At 39.4% G+C, this 17,202-nt stretch overlaps 1 protein-coding gene across 2 annotated transcripts in view; it reads right to left on the bottom strand.

Annotated features, from left to right (window-relative positions):
* Positions 1-9,622, bottom strand: part of LOC141765072 (voltage-dependent T-type calcium channel subunit alpha-1I-like) — a 169,172-nt gene extending 159,550 nt beyond the window's left edge. For both annotated transcript variants that reach the window (XM_074630923.1, XM_074630924.1), the window contains exons 1-2: positions 9,516-9,622; positions 1,906-2,039 (exon numbers count right to left, since the gene is read on the bottom strand). In XM_074630923.1, coding sequence (XP_074487024.1) covers positions 1,906-2,039; positions 9,516-9,608 — 227 coding nt within the window. In that variant the 5' untranslated portion in view covers positions 9,609-9,622. The remainder of the gene's footprint in view (positions 1-1,905; positions 2,040-9,515) is intronic.
* Between the last annotated feature and the right edge of the window lie 7,580 nt (positions 9,623-17,202).

Raw genomic sequence — 17,202 nt, 5'->3', positions numbered from 1 at the left:
CGTTATGGAACTGGCATTAGTTAACTGCATAAGATACGTCACAAAACTACAGTGAAATAAGTCAACTTTGACTTGGTTTCACGCAGGACACGATCAGCGGTCTCCTGGGTGATAATCCTGTGTTTGTTTGACCCGTCCAACCTCCCCTACCGCCTGTCTCACGCAGACTTTCTTAAACTTTATACTACATCATTTGCTCTGAGTATCTAATAATAACATGGATGGAGTTAGATGAAAGGCAGGTGCGCCTCATACAGAAACTAATGGGTAACTCGGTGCATCAGTATCAGTATCAGGCACTGACCAAGCGTCAGTATTTGACGAGTTGAGAGTGAGAAACAAGCCCCCAGGAAGCGCGCCGGTCATCGATGCCAATTTTCCTAATAGCTAGTTCGCTGTGACCCCGTGACCGAGCCATGTGACCGAGCGGACTCTATTGCGCCTGCTCTACGGGCCCAATGGATGCGGAAGATCGCCGGAAGATTCTGTACTTTTCCGAAACTTTCATAGGAGTGAACGGGACCCGGCCTCCAACACTGTATCCAGTTCTCTTAATACATCCGTGGTTAGAACGGGTTGAGAGATCCCACAGCAACTATCCCATAATATAACGATACAAGGCACCTCTTTTTTGTATTGTTTCTCCCTCTTATTTTTTTCCCCTGCTTTTACCTGTTACGTTATCTATGTCAAATGAAGTCCAGTTGCAGACTCGACAACTAAAGCTTATAACCAGTGAATTACTTTGTGAGCTATTTGTGGCAGCAGAGAAGATATATAACAATAAATAAACAAACGCTAAGTATTGCATGACTTGCTGTCATTTCCCCAGAATCTGGTTATACCTCGGGGGTCCCTGCAGTGCACATGGTGCAGGATGACTGTCGCCAAAACCGTCCAATGAATTTGTTACATATACAACTTCAAGGTTGTAACCAACCTTGAAGTTGCAATACTACAATCACAGACTGTAACTTAAAAAAAAACATCTGCATCCTTTCAAGTCCTAACTCAGTAATTACAAAGAGACACCCCCAGTCCCTGTCCTGCTCAGTAGAGGAGACATGAAATGATTTTAAAAGGGCACAACTTCTCTCGCTGGCAGAGCATCGCTCAAGAAAGTTGAAGAAGATGTTCAAAGGGGAACCGAAGGCAGTAAGAGCAATGCAGCGCCATCAAAAAAAGACTGCAACAGAAGACTGCAAGATAGTAAGGTAGCGACTGTACTGTATATAGGCCACACTGTAGGAGATGAATACACAACATCACAGAGCAGAAATCACATTGCTTCGCACAAACTGAAACAGGATGAGGTTAAAGTTAGGTTAAGATTTTCACGTATTCATTTTGTCAGCAGTATGACCATGTGGTGAATTTCTGACAGGGTAATTTGAGCTCATTCATTGAATTACATTGCGGTGATTAGCGCAGCTGAATTACATTATCGGTGTGTTATTGTCAGCCATGTCCCAGGTGAAAGCCGGCGACTATCAACATGTTAATATTTAATGTCATGTTTCATATTCAACACTGACGTGATTGACCACGCATGGTAGCACAATGGACCACGAGCTGTCGGGGCAGCAAAGAAAGCCGAGCCTGGAGCCTGGCGTTTAAATAGACCCGAGGTAAATCATTATTAAACATTTGAACTTTAAACTAATTCACTAACATTAATAATAACACTTATGAATAGAAAAACACATTACTGGGAATGAATGAGCTTCTGTTTTCCCATTTAATCCTACATATGAGTTTTATAAATATGCCGTTTACCCATTATGCTTTAAAACATGTGGACTATGTAGCTTTGCAAGATGTGTTTGGAACAAAACCTGTCACTGTTCACACGCATGTGAGACATACAAAAGGGATAAAATAAAAGGAAGAAGAGGAGGACCTCACCCTGCCATGACGATAAAGAAATCCAGTCGGTTCCACGTATCCCCGAGGTAACAGCGTCGACCAAAGATTCCCAGGGCGACCATCTTTATAACCATCTCCATAGCGAAGAAGAAGTAGATGAATGCATCGAAAGCCTGGCAGAAAGACACGGAGAGACAAAGAGACACAGAGAGACAAGGAGACACAGAGTCAAGAATGAAAGAAAGAGGAAGAGAAATACATTTCTCAGTGCTTTAGGAGACCACAAACATCCATTCTTCTCCATCGGAGGTGGAGACAGAAACATCATCTATAAATGTTAGCTGGTCAAACTAACAGAAAGAGATGAAAAGATATACAACAAGAAAATACTAAATTTGTATCTAATCTTTGCTTTTATCTTGTGAAATTACTGTATATGTGTGTATATACCATTGGCCTCTAAATACTATTCAGATTGTTTAAGTCTTAGAAAAGAAAATGACTTGTTGATGGAACATCTCACAACTGTTTGGCGTGCACAATTTGACGAGAGGGCGAAATAAGACTTTGTTTTATAATACATAAGCATGGTTGGGAGGATTACTTAAAAAAATGTACTCCAATACAATTACTTCTGAGGTTATTTCACAACACACTCTGGTGCTGGTTGTTCAAAATGTAACCAGCGGATCTGCCGTGCGTGATTGTGTCTTGACAGTGCGCAACATCAGTCCAGTTAGAGACTGCAGATGGAACAGATACCTGCTGCCTTCAGATGGCGGTACTCATAAAATGCACTGACTTCAAAGACACCAAATCTCACTGCAAACTAAAACGAAAAGTTGGCATATCTGTGCTTTAAATACAAAATAATGGTGATATCTCCAGTCAGTGAAAGCATTTTTTCATTAACGTTAGAGGCCACTGTGTGAGACACGTGCCGTGAAGTGTTGTAATATATACACATGTACATAAGGTCGGGTACAACTGTAATAAAATGTGTGATATAGGACTTTAAATATGATGCGATTGTTGGTGCAGGTTTCCTAATTTAAAAAAAGAAGAGTTTGCAGAAAGTTCAGTACAGTAGATGGAACTAAAATGCAGCAGCTGGTGTTCTGAATCTGTAGCAACATGCTGATGGCAGTTGGAGTCAAATCTTGGAGTCAGTGGGTTCATTCTGCCTGCTGTCAACAAAACACACAGTGATGCTACTGGGGGGGTAAATGTTATGTTTACTTGACTCATATTTATCAAATAGGCGCTTTGAGCCAAGGCCAAGATGTGTGCAGACAAGATCATCTCATCAGGGTCGCTCCAGTAACATGAACTGTCTGGGCTGTCCAAATCCACCATTTATCAACTTTGTAATAAGCCTGAAGAGAACTTCCTGAAAACTTTTTGCAGACTTATAGAGTCTGTTTCAGGTACACACGTCGTTGGATTTAGCCAATAATCGGACACAATTTAGATATTCAACACAAATATATATATACAGTATATATATATATAAAATTGTATATGTTTAAACAAATCTGTAAAAGAACAGATATCTGAATTAGGGCTGTCAAAGTTAACGTGATAATAATGTGTTAACGCAAATTAATTTGAATGCTACTAATTTCTTTACACACTGACAGCTGTTGTTGCCTGTTGGGCTGCAGTTTGCTATTTTGTGATTTGAGCACATGTTTTATGCTAAATGCAGTACCTGTGAGGGTTTCTGGACAATATCTGTCATTGTTTTGTGTTAATTGATTTCCAATAATAAATACATTTGAATGAAGCAGCAGATTTGTCCACTCCCATGTTGATAAGAGTATTAAATACTTGACAAATCTCCCTTTAAGGTTTTGAACAGTTAAACAATTTGCAATTAATTTGTGATTAATCGCGATTAACTATGGATTAAATATTTTAATCGATTGGCAGCCCTAACATAAATGTATGAAGGCTTGATATTGCAAACAAATGTGCAAATTCCATTCAGACCCATCAGAAATAACAAAATACTCTGAGATGGACTATAAGGTCAAGATCTTGGCATTGGAGTTCTCTCCTCACTCCCCCAGTTCACTGTTAGACTTTATGTCTGTAATAGAGCTGAAACAATTAGGTGATTAATAGAGTAGCTGATGAATTTTCTGTCAATTGCTTAATGGCGACCACTACAGCCTTTTTGGCAATTAATTAATAATCATTCGTCAAGCAACAATTCCCTGGTTCAATGTGACAGTTTGATGCTTTTCTTGGTCGTGCATGACAGTAAACTGAATAGCTTTGTGTTTTGGACTGTTGGTTGGTTTAAACTAGATATCTGAAGACGCCACCTTGGTCTTTGGAAAACTACCAGGCATATATTTCACTTTCATTTCCTGACATTTTTACAGACCAAACACTTGATTTATTAGTTTAGAAAATAACAGATTCATTGTTAATGAGAATAACTGCTAGTTGAAGCCTGGACAGTAAGCAATTCTGTAAGCAAGTCCAGAAGGTGGAGATTCAGATTCATCCAATGACTCAACCCAGCGGCACCTTGGGGATGAAGTGGGTGATCATCCTGCAGTGTTTCCAAGCACACATTCAGATTGGAGTGATCCTCTCCTGAACCAGGATACTTATAAAAGGCATACTGAGCCAAGCCAGGTTTCAGTAACCTCCTCTCTTTCCTCCTCTTCTCTCCTCACCCTGTTTCCCTCCCGGGCTTCTCTCAATCATCAACCTCCCCATTTTCTCTCCTCCCTCTTCCTGCCAATCTCTTACTTCCATCTCTATTCCTACAATCGTTTTATTTATCTTCTGCGTCCTATCTTTCTCTGACAATTTAATATCTCTCTCTCTCTCTCTCTGCCAGCCTCCTTCTCTCTATTAAACCTCTATTGCTCTCCTCCCCCCTCTCCCCAGTTGAGCAGTTTGCCCTAAACGGTGGGGTAATGGAAAATAATTTGTTTGTACAGTAATCAGAGATAAGCCCCACATCGACATCCCCCCACCTCACTCCAGCTTTAATCAAGCATCTAATTAAAAGAAGGGAGCAAAAAAAAATAAAAAAAATAAAAATAAATCAAAGATCTCAGCTCGCTAATGCGTGTTATTGCTGTTGTGAGCAAAGAGCCTAGATTAGCTGCTGTTCTTTTCTGTGTATACAGGGGGATTAGGGATGAACTGACTCGCTTGGCGTTGCCTGTAATTTGATTTTCAGAGGGAAGTACTGAAGGCAACATGATCTGAATCCGAAACCATCGATGTGAATCTTTGTTTTTGTTGCTTGGCTCCGAAAAAAGCGTCCTACTTAGCAGTCCTGGAGGGGTGGATATAAATGCAGGACTTGCCTACTAATGCGGAGAAAACGCTCACAGTTTTGCAACCTTGACCTTTGTCGAGAAAAGATGAACGAGGCGCTGCCTTTTGTAAAGTTTGCTGAACCAAGCGAGGTGAAAACTCATCTGACATTTGCACAGCTCTCTTCTCACACCTCTCGCTCTGTTTTGCTTTTTTTATGCCAGTCGTCTTGTGTCTTTTTTCTTTCACTTCTTTGTCTCTATACTTCTCTCATTATCCATCTTTCTCTTGTTTGTTACTCCCCTTCTATCGCTCTCTATTCTTTCATGCTCCGATGCTTTCAATTGTTTTGTACTTTGGCAGGTAGAAAATTGTGTATATACGCAAGAGTATTTCATTGTGTGTGTTTTGCAAGTATAGTCCAATTCATATTGAGGTGGATACTGACATTGATAACGATATACTGTATATATCAGTGGCGGCTGGTGACTCCAAAAATTGGGGAGGACAGGAGGAAAACCAACCCATGGCATGTTATTTTACACAAGTTGGCCACTTATCTCTACTTTCTTTATTTATTCATTAAACATAAGAACATAATTCACATTCAGTATAACAATAACAAAAGAGCCAGAGGTATATCGCACTAAACAAAAATATTAAAACCTACACATATTTAGTGTCTTAATAGCCTTTTTCTTTGTCAAATTAGAAAGTAGTTTCACATATTGTTAAACATCCATCAAGAAAACAACAAAATAAGGTATTTATTGTTACATTTATATTTATGATTAAAAGATTAAAAGAAAACATTTCAAATTTATTATGAGAAAATACCGTTTTTCTTTTTTTGAGGAAACCAAACACCACATTATCCCATAATAATGGCTTTAAAGATAAGGTCAGTGATAAATCTGCAAAAGTCTTAATGTTTGTTTGTTTTATTTCTGCATGTAGTGATTGACAGGGTAATATTTCTGAATAATTTTGAAGGACACTTCCTTAGCCTTATTCACTATTAGGTATTTATGAGGAGGAATCCAGACCTTCTTCCAACCTCTCGCCTCTCAAAAATAGAGCAGGAGCAACCTCTTCTGCCTCTATGGACCAGCCTCTACTGGTATATGTATCGCCCCAAACTGCATGTGATTATCATAAAGTGGGCATGTCTGTAAAAGGGAGACTCGTGGGTACCCATAGAACCCATTTGCATTCACATATCTGGAGGTCAGAAGTCAAGGGACCCCTTTGAAAATGGACATGCCTGTTTTTCTTCTCCAAAACGTAGCGTAGGTTTGGAGCGTTATTTAACCTCCTTTGTGACAAGCTAGTATGACATGGTTGGTACCAGTGAATTCCTTAGGTTTTTAGTTTCATATGATGCCAGTATCTTCACACTAACTTTAAAACTGAGCCTGCCACAATTTAAAAAACGCAAGTTGTATTATTACGTTAAAGAAATTACACATATTGTACATGTTAACTTTGACAGCCCTAGTTTCAACACATCCTTTAGAAGTCCGTTAGAAGAGGATAAAGCATCCACAATGAGTCGTGAAGCATCATAAGGACCAAACTACTACTCTAGTTGCGTCTGACTCTCACAGAACAAACAAAAATGCAAAAACTGTAGATAATCCGGAATTCACTTATCATGCAAACAATCGTTTACCCATCCGCTCATCTATCCACCTACAAGCCGACTAAATAACTAACTAAGCCTCCAGAGGTTTTAAAGTCCACATGTGTTACAGCTTATAGATTGTGCTGGTGAGGCACCGATGAAATCACGGTATTGAACAACGGATTTTCTGAGAGGAGAGTATCGACTGTGGCGCTGCAACGCCAGGGAGCCGAATCAATCTACTGTGTGTGTTTCGCCTGTTTCATGATGAGTGTGGTGCCTTGTGTGTGTGTGTGTGTTAGTGTGAGAATGTGAAAAACACAGGACGCCGGGGTGATTCAACGAGCGCTTCACACCGACAGACTGAAGACATACGCGCACACGCTCGCGCACAGATGTTACACCCACTCAGGCCACCTTTTGACATAAGTGAGGAGGGATTCTGTGTCCTGCCAGATGACGGGGGAAAGCTGCCGGGGCGCCGTACGTGAGAAAAGTCAAGCTCGCTGCACCATAAAGACCACATGCTAGCAAGTGAGTCACTGCGAGGAGTTACAGGCTGCAGCACGGGAGGGAGAGCGAGACGAGGGACGACCAAGAGGAAAGGAACACGGAGAAGGAGAGTGTGTGTGCATTTGAATCAGTGTGTTCTCTAGGTGTGGGAATAAATGGATACAGGTGAACACTTCCTAGAAGCTTCACTCTCTGCTTCTAGGAATGCGAGGGCATGTGTGTGTGTGTGTGTGTGTGTGTGTGTGTGTGTGTGTGTGTGTGTAGTGAGCACATGTTGTTGTACACAGTGTTTATGTGAGTTTAGTATGTCGGCTTTTGTGTAGGCTATATATAAAAATATGCATGGCTGAGTATAAGAGCGCAGATTTGTTAACGCATGTTTGTAAGTGCTTTTCCACCACGTAGATGTATGTTCTTTAGAGCCTCTGATCAAATATACATGATCCTGTGTAACTAAGTAAATGTTATTTATAGCGCACTTTCAAAAACAGTAGAAACAAAGTGCTTTCTGAGAAGAGAAAAACAAGAGTAACTCAGCCAACGCAAGTGGCTCTGCAGAGTTGTAAATGCTCATCGTGAAGAATGTCAAACTGTAAGATAAAGGTTAATGGGCGGGTCCATCCGTGTTCACATAACAGTGTTAGCTGTGGTGAATGTCCCTCTTCACTGGTTAAAGAGTGCGTTGCGTTAATTGTTCAAATTAGGGCTGTCAAAGTTAAAGCGATAATAATGCAAATTTGTTTTAACACCACTAATTTCTTCAACGCATTAACGCAACTTGCAATTTTCAGGTTGTAGTGGGCATAAACTATATACTGGCATCATATGTAACTAGAAAACCTAAAGAGTCCATTGGTACCAACCATGTCATACTAGCTTGTCATGAAGGAGGCTAAATAACATTCAAAACTGTCATGGCCATTTTCAAAGGGGTCCCTTGACCTCTGACCTCCAGATGTGTGAATGTAAATGGGTTCTATGGGTACCCACGAGTCTCCCCTTTACAGACATGCCCACTTTATGATAATCACATGCAGTTTGGGGCAAGTCATAGTCAAGTCAGCACACTGACACACTGACAGCTGTTGTTGCCTGTTGGGCTGCAGTTTGCCATGTTATGATTTGAGCATATTGTTTTATGCTAAATGCAGTACCTGTGAGGGTTTCTGGACAATATCTGTCATTGTTTTGTGTTGTTAATTGATTTATAATATTAAATATATGCATACATTTTCATAAAGCAGCATATTTGCCCACCCCCATGTTGATAAAAATATTAAATACTTGACAAATCTCCCTTTAACGTACATTTTGAACTGATAAAAAATGTGCGATTAATCGTGATTACCTATGGACGATCATGCGATCAATAGTGATAAATATTTGAATCGATTGACAGCCCTAGTGCAAATAAAAACTTGAGTGCACTAAGATACTTCAAAAACAGCTTCAAGCCCTCTGAGAGCTGATCCAGCTGTGCAGTTGTCATTAGTAACCAAGATGTCACTACTCAGGGCAGGGCGTCTCATTTATTAAACTGTGTGTTCCCTGAATTCCTCCTTTATTGCATCTGTCATTTGCACCTTAAACACGAAGGACATGAATAAGATACATGTGGACATAATTAAAGGAACTGGATAAATCAATGGACAGATCAAACAAACCTTCCCTTTAGCTGTGGTAGGTTGCAGTGACACGATACTTTTGTGTAAATGCTGTTAGCCGTTAGCGCGGTCACAATGACTCCAGCATGTTGATATAGTGATGTTTTGTAAAAGAAAAAACAAAGTTGGGAGATTAACAAGTGCATTGGGATTCCTCCTATTCATCATTCATTCTGTTGTTTTCCGTTTGTAGGATGTCCTTGGTTTTGTTGCTTATTATTTTAGGGATTCTGTGAGTGTTATGTGTGATTGTCTGTCCTATCTTTTGTCCTCTATATATCCATAAATCAAATCAAATCATCAAATCCTATTGAGACCAATTTCATGGCAATCCAATCAATAGTCACACACCAACAGGCTGACATTACCAACCCTAGACGGCACTAGTGTGTGTAAAAACATCAATACAAAACGACACAAACCACAATATACTGTTTAGTTATCACCATTAAAATAAAAAAGGGTCACACTTTATATTTACTACCATTTATAAATATTTTGTGGGAATATGAAGAGTGAGAATGGCAAAAGTATGAAGTGCTTATGTGTGTTTTAGTGTGTACCTGCAGTATTTGGCATCGGTCTGAGGAGCAGTCGATGTTCTCGCAGGGCTGGTACATTCCCAGGGTCACGCAGTTCAACAAGATCACCATCATACTCACTCGCTCGAACCACGTGGAAACATGGGCGGTTAAGGAGAACAGCTCGTAGTAGAGCGGAGACACAGAACAGGACAAATAACCTGTGACATTCATAATTCATAATTATCTCAGTGATTAATGATGAGAGATAGGTAGGTCTGTGCACATGCCTTCGACAGTCCCAAAGTTAGTATTATTGTAAAACTGCAACAGCAATATGAGGTGAACCCTGCATGGGTCCAATTCAGTCACAAAATGTCAAAGTTTCAGAGTACAGCTTTCACTTTCAGGATCTTTCTTGGACAGCTAAAGCCTACATGTTGCTGTTAAAGTGTAGAGTATAAGAGCAGTTATAGCTGTGGATGTATCGTCTGCAGTAGCAATGAAACATATAATGTGTGATGTTTACGACGTGAACACTATTAAACAAGCAATTTCAATTTCTATTACTCCCCCGACACTCACACGTTGAAATGTTAAAGCTAAACAAGTTAGAAACTAAGGAAATTTCACAGAATTGAATTCCACCATCCTCTACTATCAGTGTGTCCTCGAGCACGGCACTAAAACACTACTTGTTCAGTGGTTCCTATACATGGAGGACGGAACCTGCCAAAATTAAAAAGAAAAAAAAGAAAAATAAATAAATAAATTAATGACTTGATAAATGAATACGTTTCTCATTAAATGTAGAAAAAATACCATTAAACATAAATGTAGCCATTTATGAATTAATACAATGTGACATAAATTGATATTTCTGTTTTTAATTATTTATCTTTGTATTAATTCCTGTATTTATTTACATGATTTATGTTTAATTTTGCCCTTTAATTATTTACATATTTATTTTTATTAATTTTTAAATTATTTTTTGCATTTATTTGTATTTATTTATGCATTTATTTTGATTAATGTATTTATTTTTTTATTAATTTATTTTTTATTTATTTTTGCATGGTTTCCCTTTTGCATTTTAGCCCTTATCTATGTCCCCAAACTTATTTATTTCTGTATTCTTTTCTTCATACATTTATTTGCATATTTATTTTTATATTCCTTGAATGAGGCGGCTGTCACTCAATGTGTGTCATCATGGGGTCAGATTGCGTGACTCCATGAAATGAATATAAAATAAATGAAAAAATTAATTAATGAATAAAATATAAATGCAAATATAAATACAAATAATAATAAAATATAAAAAATAAATACATAATGAAATAAAAAGGAAAATTTAACAAAAGTGTAAATAAATAAGGGAAATGATACAAAATGAATGAATGAAATGAAACTGTCCCATTTTATCAATTAATGGCTACATTTATTTTTAATATTATTTTTGCTACAATTAATAACATATTTCTTCATTTATACTACTACTACTCCTCAGAAAAAGGCTGCAGAACAAATGTCAGACAATATCTGTGGTGATGTTTAGAGAGTACCACAGCATGAACAACACTTGTTTAGAGGAAAGGTTAACGGAGCGAGCAGAACATGCAAAAACCAGCTGTATGCCAGAGAATAAAACGAGAGAAACAAAGCAGCAGAGTGTGACGGACTGATTCAATATGCATTTTCTGTGTTGAGGGAGCGAGCGCGCTGCTTGGTTAACAAGCGTGTGAAGGAGGATGTGCTGTAACAGCCCTGGAGGTCCAATCCCTCCCTGAGGCGATATATAGAGCACAGGATGTTGAAATGCTCCCCCCGGCAGCCTACAACCACACAGCCTGCAGGACGGGAGGGGAACACGGAGCCTGCTCTTCTCTGAGAGAACTACGCTGTGCACGTTTGAACTGACAGAAATCCCACACAGAGATTCAGTTCTCCACATGCTTCTCTTGGCCTTGAATGAACCTTCCAAGAGAGAGATGGACTACTGTGGATATCACAGCACGTATAAAGATAGGCTGTGAGTGGGCAAAACACATGCATACGCGGAAACACACAGACGCACACACAAACACCCACTCATCAGCAGCACACACACACACACATACACAAGCAGGGAGGTACGCAGATATGCACGTGCAAAACAACCAACGTGTTCAAAAGCATAAACGCTCACACTCACCCACCCACACGTGAGCACACATTCACACACACACAACACACACAAACACACACACCTTCACATTAAATCAAACATGAAATCAGTGTTTGTCAGCTGATTGGGATCATTTAAAGAGAAATATCCAGCACTGCAGGGAGGCAGGTTTAATATCCATATCCTGCAGGCTAAAGTAGACAAAGTAAAGAAGTAAAGATTTGTCATCAACGTCACACACGGTGATTAATTGACCTTTTTAATTGGGTTATACCTTTAAAATATTGCTTTAAAAAGCGTCTGGCTATTAAATACACAGCAGGGGGTTAATGAGACACATGCATACACAAACATATGCACACCTACTGTATATACGTGCGCTAATTTTCTAATATGGAAACGACAAAAACTGTATGTACTGTAATGTTTGTACAAAACATCCCAGACTGTTTATGTGTTAATTTGTTAAAAATGTATGAAGACTTACTGTAAACTCCTAAATAAAAGCCGGTTTGAGACAATACCAGAGTCTCAATTTTTAATTTTTTTTTACGTCAAGCTTCCATCACTGAAACTCAACCTTTCCCTGCTAATGTGTCAAAGTGAGTAATTCTGCTTATGGATCCCGAGGAAAGCTTTTATTGGGCCACAACTGTGCAGGAAGTGTTGTGTTTCATTGACAGTAGCTTAACTGCCAGTCCAATCACACAGCAGCTCGTGAAATAGTCACAAAATGTAATGTATTGATTTGTGTACATCAACACGAATTTCACTTTTTTTTTTTTTTCGTAATGAGTCAGCGCAAAATCAATTTGTAGGTAATCCACGTAAGTATAGAGAGCGCCGAACAAAAAACACAGGACTTTCGCCCAGGAGACTGTTGTTCAGGTCGCGTGTGAAACCACAAGTCAAAGTTGATTTATTTGTCACATAACTTCCGTATTTAAAGTGGCAGTATGCAGTATATTTTTGGGCAAAAATTCCATAATAACCTTTCATCATATTGTAATTCAAGTGTTCTGAGAGATAACTAGACTTCTGCTCCTCCTCATGGCTCTGTTTTCAGGCTTTAGTAAAATCTAGCCCGTGACGGGAGACTTTGACCAATCACAGGTCATTTCATTCTGAGAGGGCGTTCCTATTGGCTGTGCTCCGGTTATGTGACCAGAACTTGGCATTCTTTCAGGCATTAACGTAACATAATATACAGTATATTCATATTTGATCAGCGCTGCATAGTTTGACTGTTTGGTCTGAGTTCGCGAGTGATGTACAGCCGGCTCTCATAGACTGCAGATGGACAGCAGACCTCAGATCAGCTCTTACTGCTTGTTTTCGTCCTTCCTTTTAATCGATTGACAGCCCTAGTTTTGAGTTTACATCAACAACAACTTACACATATTGCAAATAAACATTATATTTGTGTCATTACTGATCAAAATATCTTATATTACACTTAACACTTAATATAAGACACAATCACCCAACAAGTTACATTTCAGTGAGATATACGTAGGGTCTTGTTTTTAGACGATGCATCTTGAATGACTTGTTAAGTGAAAAAAATATTACTTGTGAGCATTACAGGCTCTTTATGACACACAACTAATACTAGTGCAATATAGCTCAACATGAGTTTTCACAGCTAATTTCTAGATCTACTTTTGATATTGAAAAGAATTTCAAGAAATGAATTTTCATATTAATTTAAGTGAATTTTCACTTGGCGTGTGAAACCACTTGGCAAACTTTTTCTACTTATTACAAGCAAAAACACTTTTACTTATTTTCTAAGTGGCCTTTTTCTCCAGTGTAGAACAGAGGAAATGAAAAATAAAGCCCAAGTAAAGACCTTGTTATCTCTGCAGTTGAGCTACTATTTGTGAATTTAAGGTACGTTTGGTAATAAAATCAATTTTAGGTCCGCAAATAGTAGAAATATTCATTGAACAGGCGAGCACATACCGCAGGTTAACACACTTTTGCAACCTCAGCTCTTTCCTGTAGCCACCCCCCCATAATGAGGACACAGATATCATCCACAGGTGTCACGGAGCTCCATGGTGAGACCCTCCAGGCGGCGCCTATGAACACGGCGCCTTAGAGAGCGCAGCTTTTCCAGGCAGATATACACACTTTAATGTGACTAGCATGGCTGGATAAATCCGCAGGTCAGCTCTTTCTTATTCCCCCCTAAGTCTGAGTAATGATGACAGCCTTTGGGGCTAATGCTATACGGATTATCTTTGGGTTATTTCCACTGTCAAATGCATTCTTTAAAAACAGCCTCTGCGAGTTGCCAAAGTGCCAAAGCTTTTTTTCTCATGCACGCTGCCGATACATGAGCTGCCTTTAACAATGTGCAAGTGTCTTTCTGTCGCTCTCTACTTCTGAAAAATGAGTCAATTAGTGAAGGTGCCTCGGAGGAAGCTCTGTATTTTTCCTCCCTCACACATCAACACTGCAACTGGATGGTGAATGAGGTGAAATTCAAAGCAAAAAGCTCTATTACAGACGGAGCGTTCCAAGAAGATTAACTCAGAAATTGTTTTCTAGAACTGTTTCACCTCCGGTATTCCTTAACCTGCTTTTTTTTTTTTAGGGTGGTGTTTTTCTGTATATGCTCTGCTTCACATTCATCCAGCGCCTGTCACTCACTGCTGGAAGCTGCCCGGGAACACCTACAGTATTTCAATGTGGGCCACCGAGCAGCTCCATTAAAATAGCTGGAAGTACAGTGTCACTGATGGCTCTCTGATCAATCTCAGCTTTTGTGTCAAATAGTGGAGGATTTAAGGTGTTCCCTAATACATTGTTTTGTCATTGGCAAGGTGAACAGCTTCTAAACGAGAATGTAAGACACATATATCCTCCATTAAAATCTATATTAAGGGAATTCAGAGAGCAAGGCAGGTGTTTTACATAAGTGACATACAGGATATAACACACTTATTTGCACATGAAATCAATATACTGGTCTAATCCCAGTTTGCTGTGAAGTACCTTACTTATAGGGGACGTATCATGCTGATTTCCAGGTTCATACTTGTATTTTGGGCTTCTACTAGAACATGTTGACATGCTTTAATGTTCAAAAATCACATTATTTTCCTCATCAAAATATGGTGCATCTTTGTAAAGGTAGTTCTCAAGCTGTGGGCGGTATATTCTAATGAGGCTGCATGTGACATAGGAAGGGGAGCCAGATCTGAATGGCTTGTTGAATCACATGTTTTCTGATCTAGACACAAAAAAAACTGACTGGGATGTTTTATTTCACAGTTTGTGGGTTGGTAGACTCTCCAGATACCCAGATAGATGTGAACATGCAAATACGTTTTTCAAAACATTGATATGTCCCCTTCAAAGACACTTGTTGATTGTTGGTAATGTTGATTGTTAAAGGAGGCAAAATTATCCTCTCATTTTAAGAACTTGAGCGGAAAATGAACATCACAGTTTTAAGTGAAATTATAGAGAAAAAATAAATATGACCTAGCCTATGTCTCGATAGAAACAATAATAAAAAAATGGAATTGTTTATATTGTTTTGATGATATATATCATCATATTACCCAGCTAAGGATCCATCAATCAACGCAATAACAAAAGAAGGAAGAACAGTGAGATCATGGGAGCTAGTTTCTCCCGGTTAGGATTCCTTCAGTGTTCATGTTTTTACCTGGAGCCAAATTATCCGCCGAGGTCTCTTCCTCTCTTCAAAACAACCGCTGATTAAAACCGGTAAAAACACTGAATAAAGCAGCTTCATATTAAAAATCTGTGTTTCTCTGACGCTGTTTAAGCAAACACAGGACGTCCTGGAGGAGCTGCGAGCCGAGCTGCCGCTAAGGTTTGCTCAGCTTGTTTCTTTGATAACTCCAGATATAGACGTCCAATGACTAAAACCATTCATCCGGTAAAAATAGAGAGTTAAAAACCACCAAGATCTATAAAATATGTCATAAAATGTGACTTAAAACTGGATAAAAAGTCAGTTTATGACAGCTTCTGTCAGACAACCACAACGCTGACGAATGACCAAAGGAGATATGATGCCATTACAATGAAACACACTGTTACCTTGACTAAAATTAGATTTCTCTGGGTTTGAAATGTGTTGGAAACATTTAGGATAATATACAACATAGGTCATGCTGGTTTCATACACTGTTTGTAGCTATACCTATGAAAAGTAATGCACTGTAATTTGTATACATCCCACAAAATCAATGCACGTGTAATCCATGTAATCGTGAACCAGGACATATAAAGAGTGAACGCTGCGTAGGGAGGAGGTCGGGGTGGATAGGTGCGTCAAAGAATACCAGACTTTCACCCAGGAGACTGGAGTTTATGTCCCGTGTGAAACCAGAAGTCAACGTTGATGTATTTGTCGTACTTAAGTAACGCCACGTCCGGAGTTATTTTGAGCCAAAACACGAAGGTACGACACAATTTGATCCAAAGCTCCATGAGCCGATTCAGTGACATCACACAGCTGGCAGGAGACACATCCAAGATGTTAGAAAAGGCCAGATAAAATTCAGTGGCATCAGAGACCATTACCCAACAGATTTGGATGTGCTGAAAGCATCAGCGTGACAGAGCCGGAGAGAGCTGGGAGGCTGAAAGTGTGTGGCAGCGGGGGCCAAATGAATTCTTAATACCTCGCTGCGTGGCGTCACTCTTTCCAACCCCGTTCTCCGTGTCTCTCTGCCTTTTTTTTTCTCTCTCTCGCCTTCCCTCCCTTGTTTTTATTTTATCCAAAGAGACACGCAGGAGGCAAACGACCTCCGGTTTCCCGTGGCAACCAATCGACTATCAAATGAAGTAAGTAAGTCGCAAAGAGAGAGGGGAGAAGGAGAGAGAGAGAGAGAGAGAGAGAGAGAGAGAGAGAGAGAGAGAGAGAGAAGGCGAAGTTACTTCTAGTTGGGGGCTTTGGTGTCCTCAAGATCCCATCATGTCACGAGGCATCACTGTTAATTAAACTAGGAGCTCCATTTATTATTTAAGATACAGACATTTAGAAAATATGATGATCGGTCACAAAAGAGTAAACTGAACTTTTAACCTCAGTGCGTCAGATTCTGGTGTGGAGTTTCAAACAGCAGCTCAGGTAATATACCGTATCTTGTGATTTTAAGGAGGCGTGCTGAATAACAGCCGGGGGCAGTGAGGTGTCCCGGTTTGGACCTGTTAAAAGACTAATCCACCTTTTCAGCATTGCTCTTCTATAAAACTGTCAGACTCATCCTCCACATTTTTTTTTATTTGAAAGGATCCAAATCGATGCAGTAGAACCAGAGAGATTGAATTTTGTATTCCATGCAATCTTCTTCCTCGGTAAAACCCGCCACCTTTATTACCCACCATGCAACTCACCGTGAGACTTGGGTGTGTTATGCTACAAGATATACTGTATAACAAAGCAACATATCCTCATACAACAGTTTGTATGATATCTTATGAAAAGTTATTGCTCGTTTTTTTTGTGCGTTTTCCTACGAATGTCCAGCAACACAATTTCTGCTCGAGTTTAGGCAACAAAACCACTCA

Source organism: Sebastes fasciatus, chromosome 3, assembly GCF_043250625.1.
Source record: "Sebastes fasciatus isolate fSebFas1 chromosome 3, fSebFas1.pri, whole genome shotgun sequence".
In the NCBI taxonomy this organism is placed as follows: Eukaryota; Metazoa; Chordata; class Actinopteri; order Perciformes; family Sebastidae; genus Sebastes; species Sebastes fasciatus.
Note: the sequence above shows the minus strand (reverse complement) of the source record. Positions and strands in the feature narration are given on the sequence as shown.